Source organism: Strix aluco, chromosome 2 (assembly GCF_031877795.1).
Source record: "Strix aluco isolate bStrAlu1 chromosome 2, bStrAlu1.hap1, whole genome shotgun sequence".
NCBI lineage: Eukaryota > Metazoa > Chordata > Aves > Strigiformes > Strigidae > Strix > Strix aluco.
In genome coordinates, this window is record NC_133932.1 from 126,421,263 (window position 1) to 126,441,029 (window position 19,767).

The 19,767-nt window shown below is 36.0% G+C and overlaps 1 protein-coding gene and 1 non-coding gene across 7 annotated transcripts in view; both read right to left on the reverse strand.

Annotated features, from left to right (window-relative positions):
- The window catches only part of CEP295 (centrosomal protein 295), a 43,709-nt gene that overhangs the window by 5,205 nt on the left and 18,737 nt on the right, over positions 1 to 19,767 (reverse strand). For 3 of the 6 annotated variants that reach the window (XM_074816283.1, XM_074816286.1, XM_074816285.1), the window contains exons 11-23: positions 19,574 to 19,680; positions 17,861 to 18,073; positions 16,948 to 17,045; positions 15,740 to 16,823; positions 14,615 to 14,786; positions 14,329 to 14,481; positions 12,485 to 12,709; positions 9,348 to 9,454; positions 7,055 to 7,193; positions 5,275 to 5,508; positions 3,795 to 3,946; positions 3,387 to 3,546; positions 389 to 1,029 (exon numbers count right to left, since the gene is read on the reverse strand). In XM_074816283.1, the coding sequence (XP_074672384.1) occupies positions 389 to 1,029; positions 3,387 to 3,546; positions 3,795 to 3,946; positions 5,275 to 5,508; positions 7,055 to 7,193; positions 9,348 to 9,454; positions 12,485 to 12,709; positions 14,329 to 14,481; positions 14,615 to 14,786; positions 15,740 to 16,823; positions 16,948 to 17,045; positions 17,861 to 18,073; positions 19,574 to 19,680 (3,485 nt within the window). The remainder of the gene's footprint in view (positions 1 to 388; positions 1,030 to 3,386; positions 3,547 to 3,794; positions 3,947 to 5,274; positions 5,509 to 7,054; positions 7,194 to 9,347; positions 9,455 to 12,484; positions 12,710 to 14,328; positions 14,482 to 14,614; positions 14,787 to 15,739; positions 16,824 to 16,947; positions 17,046 to 17,860; positions 18,074 to 19,573; positions 19,681 to 19,767) is intronic. The other 3 variants (XM_074816287.1, XM_074816289.1, XM_074816288.1) reach the window with 2 other exon arrangements.
- Positions 7,439 to 7,522, reverse strand: LOC141920368 (small nucleolar RNA U2-19). Its single transcript, XR_012622311.1, has one exon. It is a non-coding gene; the product is annotated as a small nucleolar RNA U2-19 (small nucleolar RNA).

Consider the following 19,767-nt stretch of genomic DNA (forward strand, 5'->3'; position numbering starts at 1 on the left):
AGTTCGCTTATGCTTTGGTTAAATTATTTACTTCCTTCAGACTTCTACATGGGGTTACTTTTAAGTAACTGTGCCATGTAGTACAGATGCATATGCTGTACCAACTGATGCTAGGAGATGGAGATGCAACAGAGACACTCTATAGCTCCTCCAACAATCATGGGAACTCCAGCTCATTTTAGCTACTGCTAATTATTTCAGTGCTATGATCTGAAAAAAGTAGTAAGGCAGAAGTCCAGGAAACATGCAAGTCTTAAACTAGAATTGTAAAATCGACATTTGCCAAGCTTTCAGATATTAAAGGTCTAAAATAACTTGGTGCCACAACAAAAAAACCCAGCAAAAAAGCCTGCAGAAATTACTGCTTTTGGAAATCTGCTTTACTCACCCAGACTGGAATACAACAGGAGCTTCTGGGCACAGAACTAGAATGTTTTTCATGTCTTCCCAGGAAAGACACAGTCTGTTGTACAACAGCCTGTAAATGGATGTCTGAGTCTTCCAAGTTGGTTTCTCTCGGAATCCCTGAAGATTTCTGTACTTCTGGAAAGCTTTGATCTAGCTCCTTTACATTTGTATTGCACTGAGAATCCAGCTCCACTGCTTTATTTGCTTCATGTACATGAACTAATTTTTCAGGAAGCTTCACATACTTCTTATCAAATGCCTCCACAGGTAGTTTTTCAGAAGACACAGTCTCTTCTAATAAGTGTTGAGGGAAAGTTTCATCCACTGTAACTGGTGTGGTATTTAGCTGATAAAATGATTTTTGCTCTTCCATTGGATTCAGACTTTCATTTCGCAGCTCTTCCATTGAACACTGGAGATTAATACATTCCATATTTCTTGCCAGTTCTTCATACTCTCTGGCAGATGAAATACAATTCTCATGGCCCCATTTTTTAATTCCAGGGGTTTGTTCAAAAGACCTCTGTAACGTAGTATTAAGGTCCACCGGCTGATCTGCATTCTGACAGTGATCGCTCAGAGTAGATTCTAATTGCAGTGGGTGAAAAGACTGTTCAGATCCTGTTTCAAAAATTATCAAGAGTCAAAATTCTAGCAAACACAACAGAATTTCAACTTTAAAAAGTCCCTCCATAATAAGACTCCTCAGTAATGTATAATAAGAAGCCTCATAAATAGGAAGAAATATTTTGCTTAAAATCTGCTTAAGTTTCTTCAAACATAATACCATTAACATTACATAAAACGCTTTCTTCACTGTGCACAAAACAGCTTCAAGAAACAGCACTTTTTGCTGCTGCTTAGAATGTTTAGGGACAGACTTTGTGATGGTGCTGACATAACTACTTCGAAAGTCAATGGATTTTACAATTTATACTCTGTAAATGGAAGTCCTTTGAATCCCTTTTGGGCCTCCAACAAAGTCTCTAAAACAGGAAGAAAACAATCCAAAACACCATCACTTGGGCAAGAACTCTTTTGAAGTAGAAGAAAACATCCAAATTGGAAAAATGATTGCTGTTCCTACAAGTTACAATATTGCACCCTAAATTATCTTTCCCTTAGGATCTACACACACATATCAAGAATTATTTTTTTTCCCCAGAAGAGGCTGAGAAAAGAGAAAGATCAGGTATCAACATTTTAATTACTGGGGAGGCATTTCAGTCGTACAGCATATGCCAAACAGACAATAGGGTTGTTTTTTTTCTTTTGGTTTTGAGTTTTTCTGTGTATTTTTTTAAAATATGCCTCTGACCCAAGTCTTATAAAATTGGTTACACACACTCCAGCACCATGCTACCAATAGGCTTTTTATACACATAGGAATATACCACATAAACCTTTAATGGTTTCTTTTAAACTTTTTTTTTTTTTTTTGCATTCTTTGACACCTACAAAATACTTAGTTCTACATGTACAAAGAATACTGTCTCCTGTTAATGGGGAAGGAGGAATTACACTGCAACACCAGCCATAAATAGGAAGTTTTCCATGATGGACTTATACATCAATCTAACCTTGAACTGACAACCCAAAATAATTTTTACTTGCTTAGCCTGTTGCTTGTATTATTTTTCCCCCCTTTTAAAGCACAACAGTAATTGGTTTGGGATTATAAAAACACTTAAAGAGATAGGGAGATATTGTAGTTATATTTAAAGCACACATTGTTTCCATAAGCAATTTAGAAATAGAATTTTTTGAAGTTAGAAGGGAACTTTCTAAATCCTATTTGCTGTGACCACAGGTAGTCTCAAAATCTAAGCCTCATCTGGCATTTTTTATTACTTTTTTTTTTGGTACCAGCATCTACCAGCTAAAGAGAAAGAGAAGTATAATAGAAACAGAGCAGTTGTTTGCAGCTTTAAACATGAATAGTGTGTGTTTGCATATATATACTTGTTTGGAAAAAACAAAGATAACTGACTAGGAACATTTACATTATAAATACATCTATTACTTAAAATATTGTGCTGTGTTTCCTGTTACTGTTCAGCTTTCTGTTGGAGTGCCTTAAAACATTGAAACACCTGATTCTTGGTAAATAATAGCTTCAGAAATATTTAGATTACTACTAGCTGCATTTGGAATTTCAGATTGGTCCTGTTCTTCAGAATACATGAAATAATAAGTTAATTTGAATTAAACTGCAAAACATTAAAAAAAAACCCTTTTCCTGCTATGAGCTGCAGTTAACTTAATGCTCCTGTAGAATCATAAAACTTTTAATCTATTAAATTAATTACTACATTGAAATCTTAAAAAGTTTCTTCCTCTTTCTTTCCCCCCTTTATTTTGCAGATAGATAAAGCAATTCTGTAATCAGACCAAATATTGGACCGTGCAGTATATAATGACTACTGGTGTGACTTAACAGTGGAAAAGGAAAATTCAGTGGTTTCTTGAAGGACACAATGTATAAAAAAACAAATCAGTTAAGACCAAAGAGATTCTAACACTTATACCTCAAAATTTTAATCAGTTTTTCAAACTTTCTTAATTTCCTCGAACTTACAAAATTATGGATATGCACAAATATTTGGAAAAGTACTTAAACTGACAGTTTCAGCCAAAGTTGATATCTATTCACTAAAATCATAATTACTGCCCAAGTAATAAGTAACATAATATCCATTACAGTCACTTGACTATGCAGGTCTGCTTTTGTATTAAAATCATAACTGCCGAGGAAATGAAGAACTTCACAAAACTTAGGAGTTCTAGCCATTTAAAGGTGGTGGAGAAGACAGTGTGTGAGAGAGCAGCAGCAGAGTTAAGACATTTCAGAGTAGGACTGATAGAGAAGTGAAGAGTTCCTTCCCAGTTTCAACACAGCAAACCCACCTTAAGGGTTGGTATTACATATTGGCAGTAAGTTGATTTTTAAAGCATTGATCTAACTATACTGTACATACCTAGAGTAACATTTTCTTTAACATACTCTTCTGATATAATGTTGTTTGGCCCATTTGTTTCAAGACTAGAAGGCGAGCTGCTTCTTTGTATATTTAAACTGGAGTTTCCCACTTCTAGAAACATAGGTGTGTCTTGACTTTTTGTTGAAAGTTTTGAAGTCTTGTGTCAGAAAAAAAAAAGAATCTTGATTAAAATTAATTTTTCCAGAAATATGAAGGATAAAAAAATTAAAGGTATTATTTGATTTTTGGATCACATTTCTACTACAACCAGCAAAAAAGCTTCCAGTTCTAACTATATCAAAACTGTGTTTCTTCTAAAGAGAAGACAGTATAGGGATTATACATTAAAATCTTACAGAAATCTTAAGCCAAAATATTTCCTCCATCAGAGTTTTTCTGTAGTACCTTGCTAAATTCTCTGTCTTGTGAAATTCTGTATTGAGAACAGGATGATGAAGTATCAGAGTCAAGTCTTGGTTCCAAAGGCTGAAAGAGCTGGTGATGGAAGTTTGGAAAATGTCTCTCCATCTCAGGGAAATCAAGTTCAGCTGCTAGAGCTATAAGACAAGAGGTTATTTTAAAACAAAAAAAACCTCAAATCAACCCCTCTCAAAAAAACAACAGACATATCACACCTTGCTTCTATATGCAGTAAATAAAGCATATAGAACTCTGCAGGTATACAAACACAAGCTTGTTAAAAAAAATAGTCTTTACAACATCCAACTCTCACTCTGATTCAATGCAGGTACAAAAAGTAGCAAGGAAGAGCTATACTGATGCTTTTTTTTTTTTTTAAATTAAAATCTTAAGTCCATAAGCTCTCTGTTCAGCACTTGTGAGACTGTACCAGTACTAGTGTGGGCTTCCCGGTACAAAACACACAGTGACACAGTGAAGCAAGTCCAACGAAGAGCCATAAGGATAATTAAAAGAAGGATGAAGCACATTATGTTCAAAGAGAAGCTAAAAACCTGAGTTTGTTCAATCCTAAGAAAAGGCTTGAAGGTGCAGGGGAAGGGGCATGCAAACCTCTGCTGTCTACTGCATCCTAAGGTACAGCACAGAGAAGATACAGTCAGTCTTGAACATGTTCAGTGAAAGAAAAAGAGATAATGGACACAAGATGAAACACAGGCAATTCTGGGTGGATACAATTTAAAAAAAAAAAAAAAAGGAAGGAAGTTGTTAAAAGGTTGCCCAGCAGCGTACAGAATCTCTGTCCTTGGGAGATATTCAGAACTTGCCTGGACAAGGCCTTAAGCAATCTGTCTAAATTGGCTCTGCTGTGAGCAGGAAGGAGAACTCAGATTACATAATTAGAAGCCCTTCCTGGTCTAGATTAATCTATAATTCTATGATTCTATGTTTTCAAATATTCCAGGTGGAAGCGGTTCAAATTAAAATACTAGCGTTACCCCCTTGCTAGGTCATACAGATGTTATTTTCACTAACAGTTATATTTTTCTCGAGAGCACAGAACTCCAACCAGTCTGTTAATCAGAGTTTCATCAGCTATGTCACCCTATGTGAATAATAAAGTATTATTGTCTCTACCTTCCTGAAGAGAAAGTTGCGCATAAACAAGTGATAAAATTGACACAGGTAACAGTCTAGCCACGGTAGGAGGAAGCTGCACAAAACTAGACTATGATCAGAGATACCTGATCAGACTCTCTCTTATTTTTTGCACTACACTATGCTATGTGGACATGTACATAAAGCAAAGCATGAAGAACATCAAAGCAAAAGTTCTCGCATGTAGAAACCTTATTGACTTTAAAATGTAAGCTAAATATTAATACAGATCAACACAGAACACTGAGTAAACTCCTCCTCATTCTGTATGACAGCACAGCACAAAATGCTTTAAAATGGGAAATACCTCGGAAAGATGTATTGTCCTCGGAGTAAGAGTTCAAGTGTTCAGTACATTTCCCCAAGATCTGCTGTATCTGACTTCCTTTATAAAGGTACATCTCTCCTTCAGGCAACTGAGTTTCAGAGGCTCCAGACAAATTCGCTTGCCTCTGCTGCAAGGTAAAAGGCAGCGAGGAGTTCCAAGGGCAGCTTGCTGTTTCTCTCAAAATTCTATCTTCTGTACTATCAGAAGACAATCCTGAAATAGTAAGCTAGATGTTCACAGTTTTGCATATAAACCCCTTACGAAGTCATCTAAAAGACACTGTTTAATATCCTGAAATATTCATACAGAGCTCTGCACTTGTTTCTTTAATTGTCTCCTATCAATGCTCCCACAAACCTTACCACAGATTTCCACAAATTCAAGTTGGCAATATCTAATTAGGTAGTAGTCAGTCTAGTTTAGCACTTTTAGAGTATGTAGACCTAGGAAATACTGAAACAATAAAATAAAAAAATGAATACTGTTATTTTATGCTAGCTAGCATATTTTTACCTCCTATCACATATAAATGTGTCAATCCTTTAATGGGATCTTGAGTATCTTTATGGCATCGAGCAGTAGTTTTACTCATGCTTAAATAGAAATTGCCTGATACCAACACAAGAAATCTGAGAAAAATCAAGGAAACCAGAATCGTGTTCCTAGTTAGACCACCGACCCCTCTTTGTCTATATGCTTACAGAAGAATTGCACAAAGCTAGCAGAAAAGGTCGTTATTAACCATTGAGTGTATAGCGAAGACACAGCCAGACTTGAAAAATTTATTCATGTAGCTAAGTAACCAAAACCTTCAGTATTTTTCTTCCACAACTGAAAAAAAAACAATAGAAAAGCTACAAACAAATGATCTTCGAATTTGCTTTAGCTTTCTTACATCAATAAAACACAGCTTTGTCACATAAGTTATAAAGTTTATTACTCAAAATGACACTTATCAGTTTAGAACATTAGGGTTAAAATGAACCCCTGAAATCTCAGGCTGTAAAAACAGTAGCCTTCAAAAATTGGTTTATAAATGTGGAATAACTTATATACACATGTGGTTGTTTATGAGATCAGATGTGTGTCAGATTAACACAATATTACGCCTTAAAGTAAATAAATCCACAGATCACTATCTAATCGCTTTCAAACTCACTTCCCATGTTCACGAGTGATAATGTCAGTATATAGAGGAGCAACTATATATTTATTAAAAAGGAATTATTTTTAATTTTATGAAAAGCTAACTTAAAATCAAGAGGCAGACTACAAGCAAAAAAAGGATATGAACACATATTTCTCAGAAAACTATTAAAAGTCAGTATGGCATTCAAATGGCATTTTCACAAATAAGTTAAGAATTACTATGGTGACAAGTAGACATTGGAACAATTCTCTTAACAGCAAGACAACGATCATAGCTCTGTAACAAACTATGATATATATTGACTAGAGGACTTTTATCACTGTATCATTTGGGGATCAATTTTTTTTTTAAGTTTTGCCACTTGAAAACTGCTAGTGTTACAGTTGCTTAATAAAACTGAAAATATCCTTTGCCAAAGCTGACATGTTATAAGGCTGAGTTATTATAAAAGTAAAAAAACCAGGAGCACGTAACAAAACATTCTAGTTACACTCGACTCTAAGATGTATCAGTAATTCTTAAGTGAAGTTCCACATTGACCTATTCTGCTATAAAATAAAGAGAATACACAATTTTCCTTTTACAAGAACAACAAAACTGAACACTTACCAGTGTCAACGGGGCTTACATCCAACATTTCACTAGTCAAAAAGCTTCCAGTGGAAATTGTTGAAGATAAGTCACAGGGTATTCCTTGCATGAAAGCCTTTGAACCTAAGTTCATGGATACCTCTTTAGAAAGTACTTCCTAGGATGAAATAACACACCTATTACCATGTATTCAGATATCTATAATGAAAGCTTTAAAACCACACATTTTATTCTGAGCTCAGTTCAAGTGTAGAAGCCTTCATGTTTTGCACAGTCAGGCAAATGCAGATTCATCACTGCTCAGTACAAAACGTTCACACCCAGACACATCACTCCCCAACAGCCCCTTCCCCTCAACACACACACACACACACACACACGCACACACAGAGTTAAAAAGCCTCTCAGAACTGCATACAAATCACGACACCTGGAAGATTATGATATCTTCTGGTGGTCAGATTTGGCTATTTCTCATCACAGACCCACTTCAGTAGAATTGTAGATCTCAGAGGAACATACAGACAATGAAAAACTCAGGAATTTTACAAGTATTTGCAATACTGAGCCTTTTGCATACAGGAGACTGACTTAAAATTTTAATTCTACAAAGTTAAACTAAAAATATACAAACTATCCTAAAATATTATCTTCCTTAATTTTGAGGTAAGCTCTATGAAGTCACAAAACACAGAATGAGGGTTCTTGTACTTCCAAATTTTGAAGAATTAGATGTGAACATTTCTTCCCAAACTCTGAAATAAAACGTGCACTAAGAAAACAAAAGACAAAACTTTAAGAAACCCTTCCCCTACATTTCTCATCATATACTACTTTATATATTTAACATAAACATGTAAAACATGTACATTTAAAAGTAATTTTATATACACACAATATACATAGCATTTTTTAAACACTGTTTTTATCTCCTGACAAAATGATGGGATCTTTGGGTAAGGGAAAAGCAGGGGATATCACTGGTGTTGATCTTGGCAAGGCTTTTGACAGTGTCTCTCACAACATTCTCTTATCCCAGTTTGGATGTCACAACCTGGATGGATGGACACATGGGTAAAGAACAGGCTGGATAATCAGTCTCAAGAGGACAGCGATTAAAGGGCTATACTCTACCTCGAGGTGGGAAACAAGTGGAGTACAACAGTGGAGCTGGGCAGTGTGCCCAGATGGCAAATAGCATCCTGGCTTGTATCAGAAATAGTGTGGCCAGCAGGACCAGGGCAGTGATCATCCACCTGTACTTGGCACTGGTGAGGCCACACCTCAAATACTGTGTTCAGTTTTGGAGACACTGAGGTACTGGGGCATGTCCACAGAAAAGAAACAAAGCAGGTGAAGGGTCTGCAGCACAAGTCTTACAAAGAGTGGCTGAGGGAACTGGGCTTGTTTAGTCTGGAGAAAAGGAGGCTGAGGGGAGACCTTATCACTCTCTACAAGTACCTGAAAGGAGGTTGTAGCGAGGTGGGTGTCAGTCTCTTCTCCCAAGTAAGAAGTGATAGGATGAGAGGAAGTGGCCTCAGTTTGCACCAAGGGAGGTTAGATTGGATATTAGGAAACATTTCTTCACCAAAAGGGTTGTCAAGCATTGGAACAGGCTGCCCAGGGAAGTGGTTGAGTCACCATCCCTGGAGGTATTTAAAGGATGTGTAGATGTGGCGCTTGGGGACATAGTTTAGTGGTGGACTCTGCAGTGTTAGGTTAATGGTTGGACTTGATGATCTTAAAGAGTCTTTTCCAACCTAAATGATTCTATGTCAGGGCTCTGTCCTAGGACCTGTCCTCTTTAATACCTTTGGCAATGACCCAGGAGGCGACACCATACTTTTATAGTTTGCAGATAACACTAAGTTGGGAGGACCACCCAATACATGAAACAGCAGGGCTGACATCCAGAAGGACTTTGTGAGGCTGGCCCTACAGGAATGTTATGAAACTCAGCAAGAAAAAAAAACGCTAAATGCAGCACCTGGGAAGGAAGAACCCCGTGCACCAGTCCAAGCTGTGGCCTGGCTGTGGAGCAGCCCTGTGAAAAAAGGACTGAGGAGGCTTGGCAGACAGCAAGCTGAGTGTAAGCCCACGGTGTCCCCTGGCATCAGAGGGGCAACAACATTCTGTGCAATATGAACAGGAATAGAGCCAGTAGATCCACTGCAGTGATTACGTCTCTTTACTTGGTGCTTGTTATATGCTGCATCTAGAATACTGCACCCAGTCTTAGTTTTCTATGAGATGGAAAGATTTCATCACAAAATAAAAAGTTATCTTATATGGTTATTTTGATATGACTAACCATATTATCAAGTCTGAATGATGGTCCAGAACATGTTGCAACTCCCTCTCCAACTTCAGCAGCAAGAACTGGTGAATCTTGAGCCACTTGAGAATCCTGGGACTGGGCTGAACACAAATGTAAAATAAGTAATAAAGAATAGGCAACTTTCAAGTTCATAGTTAGCAACTATGACTTCCTAAGGCTGACTTCCTAAGGAAATGAGGTTTATGCCATCAGACTGTTTCATCTATAGCGTTACTCTGCAATTCCATATTAACCATTTGCATTCTACTAGCTCATTTTAACCAAATTGGATTAGGAAGAATTATTGAGTGTCCAAAGCTCCTAACTCATCTTGTCATACATCAGTGGCATGGTAAGAGAGACCAATCCAAATCTCAGCCTCACTGTCAGCACTTACTGCAACACCACTTTACTGTCATCTCTGGCTGACAACCAGCTGAGCAGTTTGTGTAGCACCTGTAACTGTTCCAACACTGAACACAGGGATTAATTCTCTCCTAACTAGAAGCAGTCCTTAAGACCTGTTTTATGTTCAGACGTGTCTGCCTCTAAATTTGAGAGTTCAAGTTATTTTTCTTCTTGTAGTACTTAGAAGAAAGAAATACAGCTAATTATTGAAATTTTTAAAAAATTGTTTGTTACCCAAGGACAAGTCTCACATCAAAGGAAACTCACCTTTGCTGATAAAGTATCCAAGCAGATTTACCAAGTTTATCTTTTTAAGAACCTGTAAAACTATTACCTTTTATCTTTAATGCTTTATTTTTAAAAAGCATGTGAGCACTGATTAATAGGGTTTGTGCACATCTAGTGGTTCTGTAATCACGAAATCAGTACAACTCATAAATTGTAAAGCTTTACATTATTTGATCAAACAAAAACTACCAATAACATCACTTCAAAGCATAAGGTCAAAGATCACACGTAGAACCACTTATTTGCTCTCACATTTAGAGATACAATTACGTCTTGAAAACATGGGAAAACTGCAAACATGTTCTGGTTAGAATCAAGTAGCAAAAAAAAAAAATTAAAAAGCAATTAAATAAAAAATAATCAAAGCTACTATTGTAAGTAACAACTTAAAATGCACCTTAAATTTCCCCTTCAGAAATTTTATATTTAACACGGACTGTAGATTTTCTTGCTGAAGATACTGCACTAGTTACCAAAAGTACCACAGTTTTGGTAGTTGAACTGCTCAAGAGGACAATCCTCTTAAATACATAATCACAGAAAGCTTTGCTTTTTTTTTAATAAATATAGATGTTCACATGTTTTCTCATCCTCTCACATAAGCCACTGCACTGTTCATATATAATATCGACTAGTGTAAAAGGACACTACACTAAGATATTTCATATTAATTTGGTAATGGCTGATCTAGCAATGCCTCTACAACTTACTCAGAAAAATACAAGCCTTTTCTTCAAATATGGTTTAAAAAGACAAAATTCTTTATTAATAATTTAAGGTTAAATATAGGTATACTTCAAGAACAGTATTCTGAGAATTAAAGAAAGCAGTTGAAACAAAACGAGCTTATATGTACTTAAACAACTTCAATTCCTAATAAAACCTCATTGAATTCAAAAGGGGGTCTAAACACAAACTAAATGAAAAGTTATCTTAAGATTTGGGGCAGAAATTTCTAGCAAAACCAGGAGGTACATACTACGTAGCTGTATTACTCATCAAGATGTACAGATAAGGTAGCAAAGTTGCTGAAAACTCCTTTGCAGCTCTAGTAATAAAACTTTAGATGGATACTGAAAACTGTACCGGACCATGAGATGCTGTCATCTTGTAATAAGCTTCAAAGCTGCTTTGGTCAATGTTTCACAAAGTTTGTGTTAACAGCTCCCAGCAAGTCAGACATAGCATTTCTCAGTTATAGCAACAATAAACTGCATTTCCATCTGCAGGAAATTTTGAAGAGAAGCAAGTGCATTGTAACAAACTACTGGAGCCTTTGAGTTAACATTATCCCAAGACTGGAGAGACAAGCTAAATTTGTACAGGCAGGAAGAAAAATTAGAAATTGAAAACCTTGACATCCACTTGTTACTCCAATCTCTTGAAAAACTTCTTAGTAGCCCACTTTCTTTGTTTACCTAAGACTAGTCACCTTTGTCCTTTTATAAGCCAGTCAGCCTACCCATAACATGCTTCCTAGGTTTCAACAACCTTGTAAAAAAATTATTTTGAACATTCAGAAACCACTTTATAACAAAAAACTTTTTTTTTTTTAGTAACTAAACCAAGTTGGTTTAATTTATGGAAGCAGACTAACTTTGTCACATATGGACACAGTCTATCCTCAAAGATGTGATCTCTAATAAAAGCTCTTCACAGATGAACAGAAGAGATCAGAATTTAAGTAATCCTTACATTATTGCACTATTTTTATTTTTGTCATAACTAACAGCTGATTCTTTCAAAGTTGTTTTGAGCTAAGGATAACACTCAGCCTTCTATTTTTTTTGTCTCAACTGTATTTTTAGACAATTTCTTATATAAACTGATCTTTCAGTGTACATCTACATTAGCATGTTAACACTGCAGAGTTCTATTTGAGCATTAGCTTCCTTTGTGTCAATACAAGGAATCACTGGGTACTGAACCAGGAACACCACTGGGCTGCTCAAAACAGGTTCCCACCTGGTGGAGCTGCAAACCTGAACACCCACAGTCTGGGCAGAAGGTACCTCCCTCAGGAGGAAGACACACCTGTGGCTTCTACAGCAGTTTGCTCCCTATGCATGCAAGGGACTGTGCTGGTAAGGGCAGGGCAATCAGGTACTAGAAAAGAAGTTTCTTTACAGACAATTCTACGAGGTACAGAGGTACAGATACAAAGCACATGACTTGGATGAGAAACTGTTTACTAGCAATGAAGTTTACTGCAGAGTGCACTTTTGTTAGTAGAATGGTAATAGATCACCAAAAAACAGTCACTCTGAGACACATGCTTACTGAAACACCCCTTTTTACACTTGATGTTAAAAGTATTTAACTAGCACTGCATGCTCTTTAACAAGTCAGGTCATATGCTACAAAGTAAATAGCAGTAAAATTAGCAGTGCTGAATGGTAGTCACATAATTCCTTGAAGGAAGAGGTTTTCCTCACCTGAATCATATGAATTTTCAGCAGTCATCAGCAGCACCTGCTGCAATAATCTACTCGACTGCTTACTTTGCCTTGGACTTCCATTAGAGATTTGTTCTTCATAGTTTGTTATGCTCAAAGGTAACCTGCCCTCTTCATGAAGAGCATGACTGTAATGTTTTACATATGCAAACTCCCCAATGGTCGAAATGGAAGAAGATTCTCCATCAACAGAATCTGGTTGATCTGAATTTAAAATATCTGTAATCAGTTTAGGTATAGAAATGCAGTGTTTTGCACTTAATGAAAAACATTAAGATGCGCGTTCCATTCTACAGAAATAACCTGCTGAATTTGTACAGTGCTCCATTTTAATAAAGTTAACCATATCAGGTCCGTAAAAGCCTTTGCATTACACAGTCTATGGATTATACAAGTTGAAAGATTGTACAGGTCACAGACTTCTCAAAAACTAATTTTTAACTAAAATATTTCTTTCAAAAAATTTTGAACTAATTTTTCCACATAGCAAATCCACCAAAATTTTCAGTAAGTTTTCCAGATCCAGAGGCAATATAAACTTCTCTGCTCTGGCTTAAATACTTCTCCCCAACCCACCCCACACAACAGCCCTTTTTGGCCAAACAATCCAATTAAAAAAAAAAAAAAAAAAAAATTAAGTTCAACTTTTTACTACCTGCCATGACCAACAGCTAGATAATATAGGACTACATCACCTGTGGATCATAATGGGATTACACAGCAAATGAATATTCCCTACTCTAGAACTCCACTGGATAATCTTTCAGAAAACTTTTTTGGTATGTATTTTGATTTTTAATCTTTTTTTAAATTAAGTTGTGTGTATTCTCAAAAATAATATTCTCAAAGCCAAGTGCTTTTGAGAATACAAATATATTCAAAACCTTCACCAACAAAACTTGTTGTCTAATCAAGATACCAAATTGGTCCAACAAGAATTATTCTGCATAAACTGACACTGACTAGCATTAATTACTTTCCTTTAATTAAAGTATGTCCCATATCAGCTGTTTCATTATTTTGCTCAAGATGAATGCCAGCCTGACAGGCCTTTAATTACTCAGATTGTTCCGCTTAGCACTTTTAAAAACACTGCAACAATATTAAAATTTTTGTAAAATACGCATTAAATTTTAGCTATGAAGAGACTTTACAAAATAAAAATAAAAATTAAATGTTTACATTTAGAAAACATTCATTTCTTGTATCTGTTAATTAACATTCCTTACAGAGAATTACAAAGCATTACATGCAGATTGTAACAAGCATACTTAAAAAAATGATAATTGCTTTGTGTAGTTGCTCTCTGAAGTTTTTTTACAAAGAATGTTTTGTAATTGAAAAAAGCAACTAAAAAGATGGTCCAAAAATTTCTTTAGAAACTTGATACTAACTCCTTATTTAAAAGATTTCACACTCACTTTCTTGGTACGCTCAAAAGCTAAACCTTTAAACACCGTCCATCAATTCTGATGGTTCTCTTTACAATTTTTGTACAATTGCCTATAAACACTGACCCTGCCCAACGGAAAAATCACAAGGAACTTAAGTCATGGAATTACAGTGAATTTTCTTTCCTTGGTGAAATTTTGTTTCGATTATGTTTTTCTAGACAGACACTGACAGGATAAGCTTTCTCAATTATAACTCACTTTGCTAGTATATAAATTATAACTTTGAAAAAGGCAACAGTATCAGCTATTATTTCATAATCAATCATCTCAAAGACTCTTCAGAAAAGATTCATTTTCTCCAACCTCTATTTGTCAGGAACAGCAGCATTTATTATATATTTTATATCCATATATATATATATTTTTTACCTGAAAAAGAAATGTTGCAACTCTTTGGTGTGTCTACCTCTGGTATAACACTAAGTTCATGTTGTTCCAAATCAAGCCCTAACTTGACTTTTGCCACAGGTGGTTTGGAAGATCTCCATTTCTGTTCTCTACATAGAGCTTTCTCAGACTGTTCTGTAAAACAAAGTTTTGAACATTGCAATAATATATATACACATACATCAAATTAACTTGGGGAGATGGTAGAGAACTCCATCTCAGCTGCAAAATGAGAAAAATTATAATGAAAAATACTATGCAGCCTTACCGGTTTGCTCAGCTGAACCAATGCACTGTGAAATCATTTCACTTCCATGAAATTTACTCCTGCCACAATTCTCTTGCTGGTAGTTTTCTGAGACTTGGAAAAAGTCGGTCTTATGAATCCAGTCAGGCTTTTGTGCTTCTATGATGTCTTCATTTGTGCACATATGTCTCACCTTAGAAGGGGGAGGGAGGAACCAACTGTATGTGAGATTTATACATATTTATCAAACCAGCATTTTCTTGATTGTGTAATTCCATGCAGGACAACATTGAGCACTCTGGGAAAGTAGTTCAAGTATGCAAGATACTGGACAGACTTACTTAGCTTACAAAAACATTTGGACATAAAGGTATTTTATTTAGCTCTACAAATCTAACGTGCTAAAACATAATTATTTACATTTTCAAGGCCTTTGTTATATTAGAGCAGAATACTCAGTATTTTTAACAGGAACGATTCCTGAAGAGTCTGCTCTTAGTTTTTCAGCTCCTGAACTCAGGGATTTTAGCTGCTTTGAGACTGCAAGAGCAAGAGACAGGGACTCTAGGCAACAGTCACTTTTCTAAGATAGCTTCTATTTAAAAAGAAAAAAAGGAGCAAAGGAGCTTCTTTAGAAACGCAAAAATAAACCTGGATTTTTCTTCTATACCCAGAAACAAGCAAAATTACAAGTCAAGAGTGCAGCTGCCAAACCAATTTCCTAATGGATACAAATAAAAAGACAAACTTTAAAAAATAATCTATTCAAAATGCTTATGATATCCATCGAGGTACCGTTAAGTATTTTTACTACAAGAGCTGTTTTACACATACAGCTGCATTTCTAGAGCTGAAGAAAACTGTACCTGCAGATATTTTGGACAACATAACTACTTCAATAGGCACTACATTCTGAGACCAAGCACAGAAGTTCATACTATTTCTGTTAGACTGAACAAAACAGCACTCTCGGGGCTTACAGAAAACTACTGATTACAAATAACAAGTCCTAATTAAAACTTTCATTATGGTAAATCACCTAAAACTATCAACACTCCATGGGATACTTTGCCAATTGGCAGTATTCACTCCTAAGTCTGATCACCTACTAGATGACTCACCATACAAAGCATTCATAAAGCTTACCTTCTTGTTCAGAAATTCTTTCAAAGCCTCTTGCTGTCTTTGCATCCGTTCCTTCAATTTATCTTGCTTCTGTAAAAGTAGTTGCTCTTGTACTTTCTGTCTAGAAAGAAGAGCTTCTCTTCGTGCATCTAACTGCTCTTGCAATTCTTTCAAATACTTTTGCTGAGCTTGGATGCTTTCTGATGAGGCCAACACTCTGTCCCTTAAATTCAGTATACCAGAATAATTTAACAAAGATGCATCTCCCGTTTTTGGTATCAAGAATTCCTCCACACCCTGGGTTTTAGATTCTTCATGAGAGAAAGTCATGGGTTCAGAAAAATTGAGGGGTTGTTCAAGGCTTGTTTTGATGGTGCTCTCTGCAGATCCCTGCCGATACGCCACAGAATCAACTGAGGCTGCCTGAACTATACAAGATTCCTTTGTTGCTGGTATGAGGACTGTCTTAAATGGAAGCTCTTCTCCAGCTTCTCTCTCTATTTGATGGTTAGACATCTTCTGAGATGACTCTTTAAAGTGCACTGTTTCTGAAGGCTCAGAGGAATCTTCTGCAGGCAAAACAAATCTAACGTGTTGTACATGTGCTTCCGGTTGCTTTCCTACTGCAGTGACATCTTCCATGGCTAACCCTGATGGTAACTGGAATTGAGATGGTTCTCTGACGTGATGATTGGAGGCTTCCAACATTCCCACTTGTTCCTGTGAAGGACAGCCACACAGCAAACAAAACTCTCCATGCTTCCATTTCGACACTTCTAAAAGCTGTGCATGTCTGCCAGGACAAGTGTTATGCATTTGTTGTTCATGTTTCTGTGAAGATGGTTTCTCCAACAAATGCAGTGTTCCTGAAAACACAGGTAGCAACTGTGCATGCTCTTGTGCATGAACTTGTTCAGATGACTGGTATTGTGTTGGTTGCACTCCTTGCCTCTGTAGAAGTGGTTCTGAGACAGGCTTTAAATTAAATGATTTTGTTTCCACAGAGCTCAAAGGTGTTACAGAAGTAGACAAGTATCTTAGCTTCAGTTTATTCTGATACTCCTGTAGACGTTTTCTAGCTTCTTCAATGCTCTGTTTGTGCACCCTGAACAGAATGAAAACATCAATCTTTTCAGAGTGGTGCAAAGATAAACATGGATTTCAATAATCAAACCAATTCAAATTATTTTGAAACAAGCAACTGAGTTCCATTTCACAAAGGAATTTACCTGTTTTGCTGCAGAAGGCGTTGTTGATAATTACGAATCACATGTAAATGGCTGTCTTCTCTAGGAGTTCTGGTTTGTGATACGGTAGTATTTCCAGTCTAATCAAAATAAAATAATTCAAGTGCACATATACAAATAACTCACAGAAAATTATTAAAGCAACAACTTCAAGCTGTATGTTGTTTCTCCTAAATCTACAGAAGCCACTCTGTACCACCGTTTGAAGACTGTGAGATTTCAGCCTGAGGCAATGAAGCTAAAGCAGTTTCTGGAACAGATGGCCTACAGCTACAGTCTCTCTTGGCAAGCCAAGCATACACCATCAAAGTTAATGGTGCTTACAGCAGCTTAGCTCAAAGAGGTAAATGCACCCAGTAGCAAACTCAGGGAACAATGATCCAACAGACTGCATTTTCAAGGCAATCAGATTCTCAGAAGACTACAGATTGTGCAAATGATCAAAGATTTTTAAAAAAGATTACTTTCCTTCAACATCCTCAATAAATTCCTCTCCTTTAAGTAGCTGTTTGAGATTTAGACGGACAAAAACATAGAGGTGGGGGCTTTTGTCTTTTTTCTTTCTAAGATTTTTTTTACTGCTTGCAAAAGGATATGTGTACATGCATAAGTATTATATGACTAATCAGATTTTCCTAATAGGTAACAGATATGCTGTCCCTGGGACTACACAAAGACAATACAATATTCAAAGTCCAGTGATATCATGTGAAATATGAGCTTCTACATTAGACAAAAGGAAGCTTTTACATGTACAAACTTCTGATTCATAACCTAAGAAATAAAAATTGAAAGATTGCCTTGATTGATATAGGTTAAAATTGGCAAATGGTACTCTTGATTTTTATAATAAGCAAAATTGAAAAGCTACACACAATTTTCTACAATTCTTCACCTCATGTTCCACTTTGTTCTGCTGATCTGTAGAGGGAACACTGCAGCTTTGTACCAGCTGACCTTGCTCTTCCTCCTCTTTTTTCTTCTTAGCCTCCTCCCAACAAGTTTGCATTTGGATCTTCAGAAAATCAGCCTCCAAACGTGCTCTTTCTTCTTCAATTTGTTTAAGCAAGGCCAGCTGTTCCTGTTTCTGTTGCTCTATTTGCTCCTTCTATTGAGAAGAAAAATGAGGGTGAATCTCCAGATCTGAATAACAAAGAAATCAAACACCCTTCACACACACACACAAAACTTTGTTCCAACTTACAGCAGAAATTTTATTGCTTGTGACAGGCATTTCCAAACTGTAAGAGGCCTTTAAAAATAGTTCCAAAGTTAACAAGAATAATTTTGTTTTACTGGCTAGATATTTCTAATAGTCTCTGAATCCCTTTAATATTGCACTATTATCTGTTCTCAAATTAATAGAACGGATAAAATCAGAATCTAACCACTCAAGACACATTATCATTTTCCAGAGACTGCAAAATAAGTCATTTTCTTAAACTGAATTCAGAAATCTACTTTGCATTTTACAGAGCTTTTCATCAAGAGTTCAACACATTTAAATGTTAATTCAAGCCTTATAAAACTTCTGAAATAGCTAATGTATAACCACTTTAAGAGCACTCTATAAATCTCTGAAGTGGTTTGTTTATTTTTATTCTCTTTCCATGTACCTATCAGCTACAAATCACTTGGATCCGTGCATAGCAACAGCATATATACTTTTAGAATGGAAGCAAAGAAAAAAAAAAAATCAAAGTACTAGCAAAGATGAAGTGGACAACAGCTTTTAATGAGACAGTCTGAATGGGGCTGTCAGGAAGAGCAGCCCGAGGAAAAGCTAGACCCAAGAACAGTTAATGTGGACATAGCAATATATACACCTGGGCAGGTTCAAAGCACTTTCACAGAGGATCGGCTGACTTTTTTTTTTTTTCCTAAAACAATATAATTTTGTCAAATTTTTGTTTCCTGAATTTCTGAACTTTACCATTTAAGGCTGCACTAAGACCTGAATTTCAACTTTCTTTTTTTTAAAAAAAAGATAAACTACCACATAATAGCTGGTAGGTCTCTAAGGATACAATAAAAATGAAAATACAATGAAACATATACACAATACTTTTAATTAAATAATACACAAATTTATTATTTTCTAAATATATTAAGTGTAGCATTCCTGTTGACACAAAAGACTTCCTGCATTTGTTTCCTAGTTAATTACAAAAAAATCCAAAATACTCAAAGCTTTTCCTGTTAGTCTAAACACAATCCCACAGACCTTCCTACATTATTACACAGGGTTAGTAAAGTTTTCACAGAGTTGTGTACTGTTGACTACATCCTTCCTAAAGCAAGGGTATTAATCTACAATTCGGATTCTCATTTAATCATAGGCTGGAATCCCTTGCCTGTAGCACTTGTTGGATTTTAAGAAACTGGGTTTTTCCACTCTATTCTAGATTCCAGCTAGGGCTTAGTCATTTTTACAAAGTTAACATGCACAGGCTAAGGAAATAAACTTCTATTGTAACATTTTCTATAAGTGTTACAAGCACATTAAAAGTCTATAGCTGCTGTATAACCTGAAGCATTTTAAAGTCTTCTGTAAATCACTTTTTTTACACTATTACTGAGATAGGAATAAGTACACACACACACTTACCCACTTCTGTCTCTCCTCTTCCATTCTAATTTTAGCTGCTTGTTCTTGAGGATGGATTAGAACTGGATTTTCAGCTGCAACTGTATTTTCCAACATTTTCACAGAGTCTAAAATATACATGTTATCTAACTGTAATTGCAGTCAGAAAGAGCCTTGGATCTTCTTTACATCTTGTTTTACAGTTTCCCAACCTG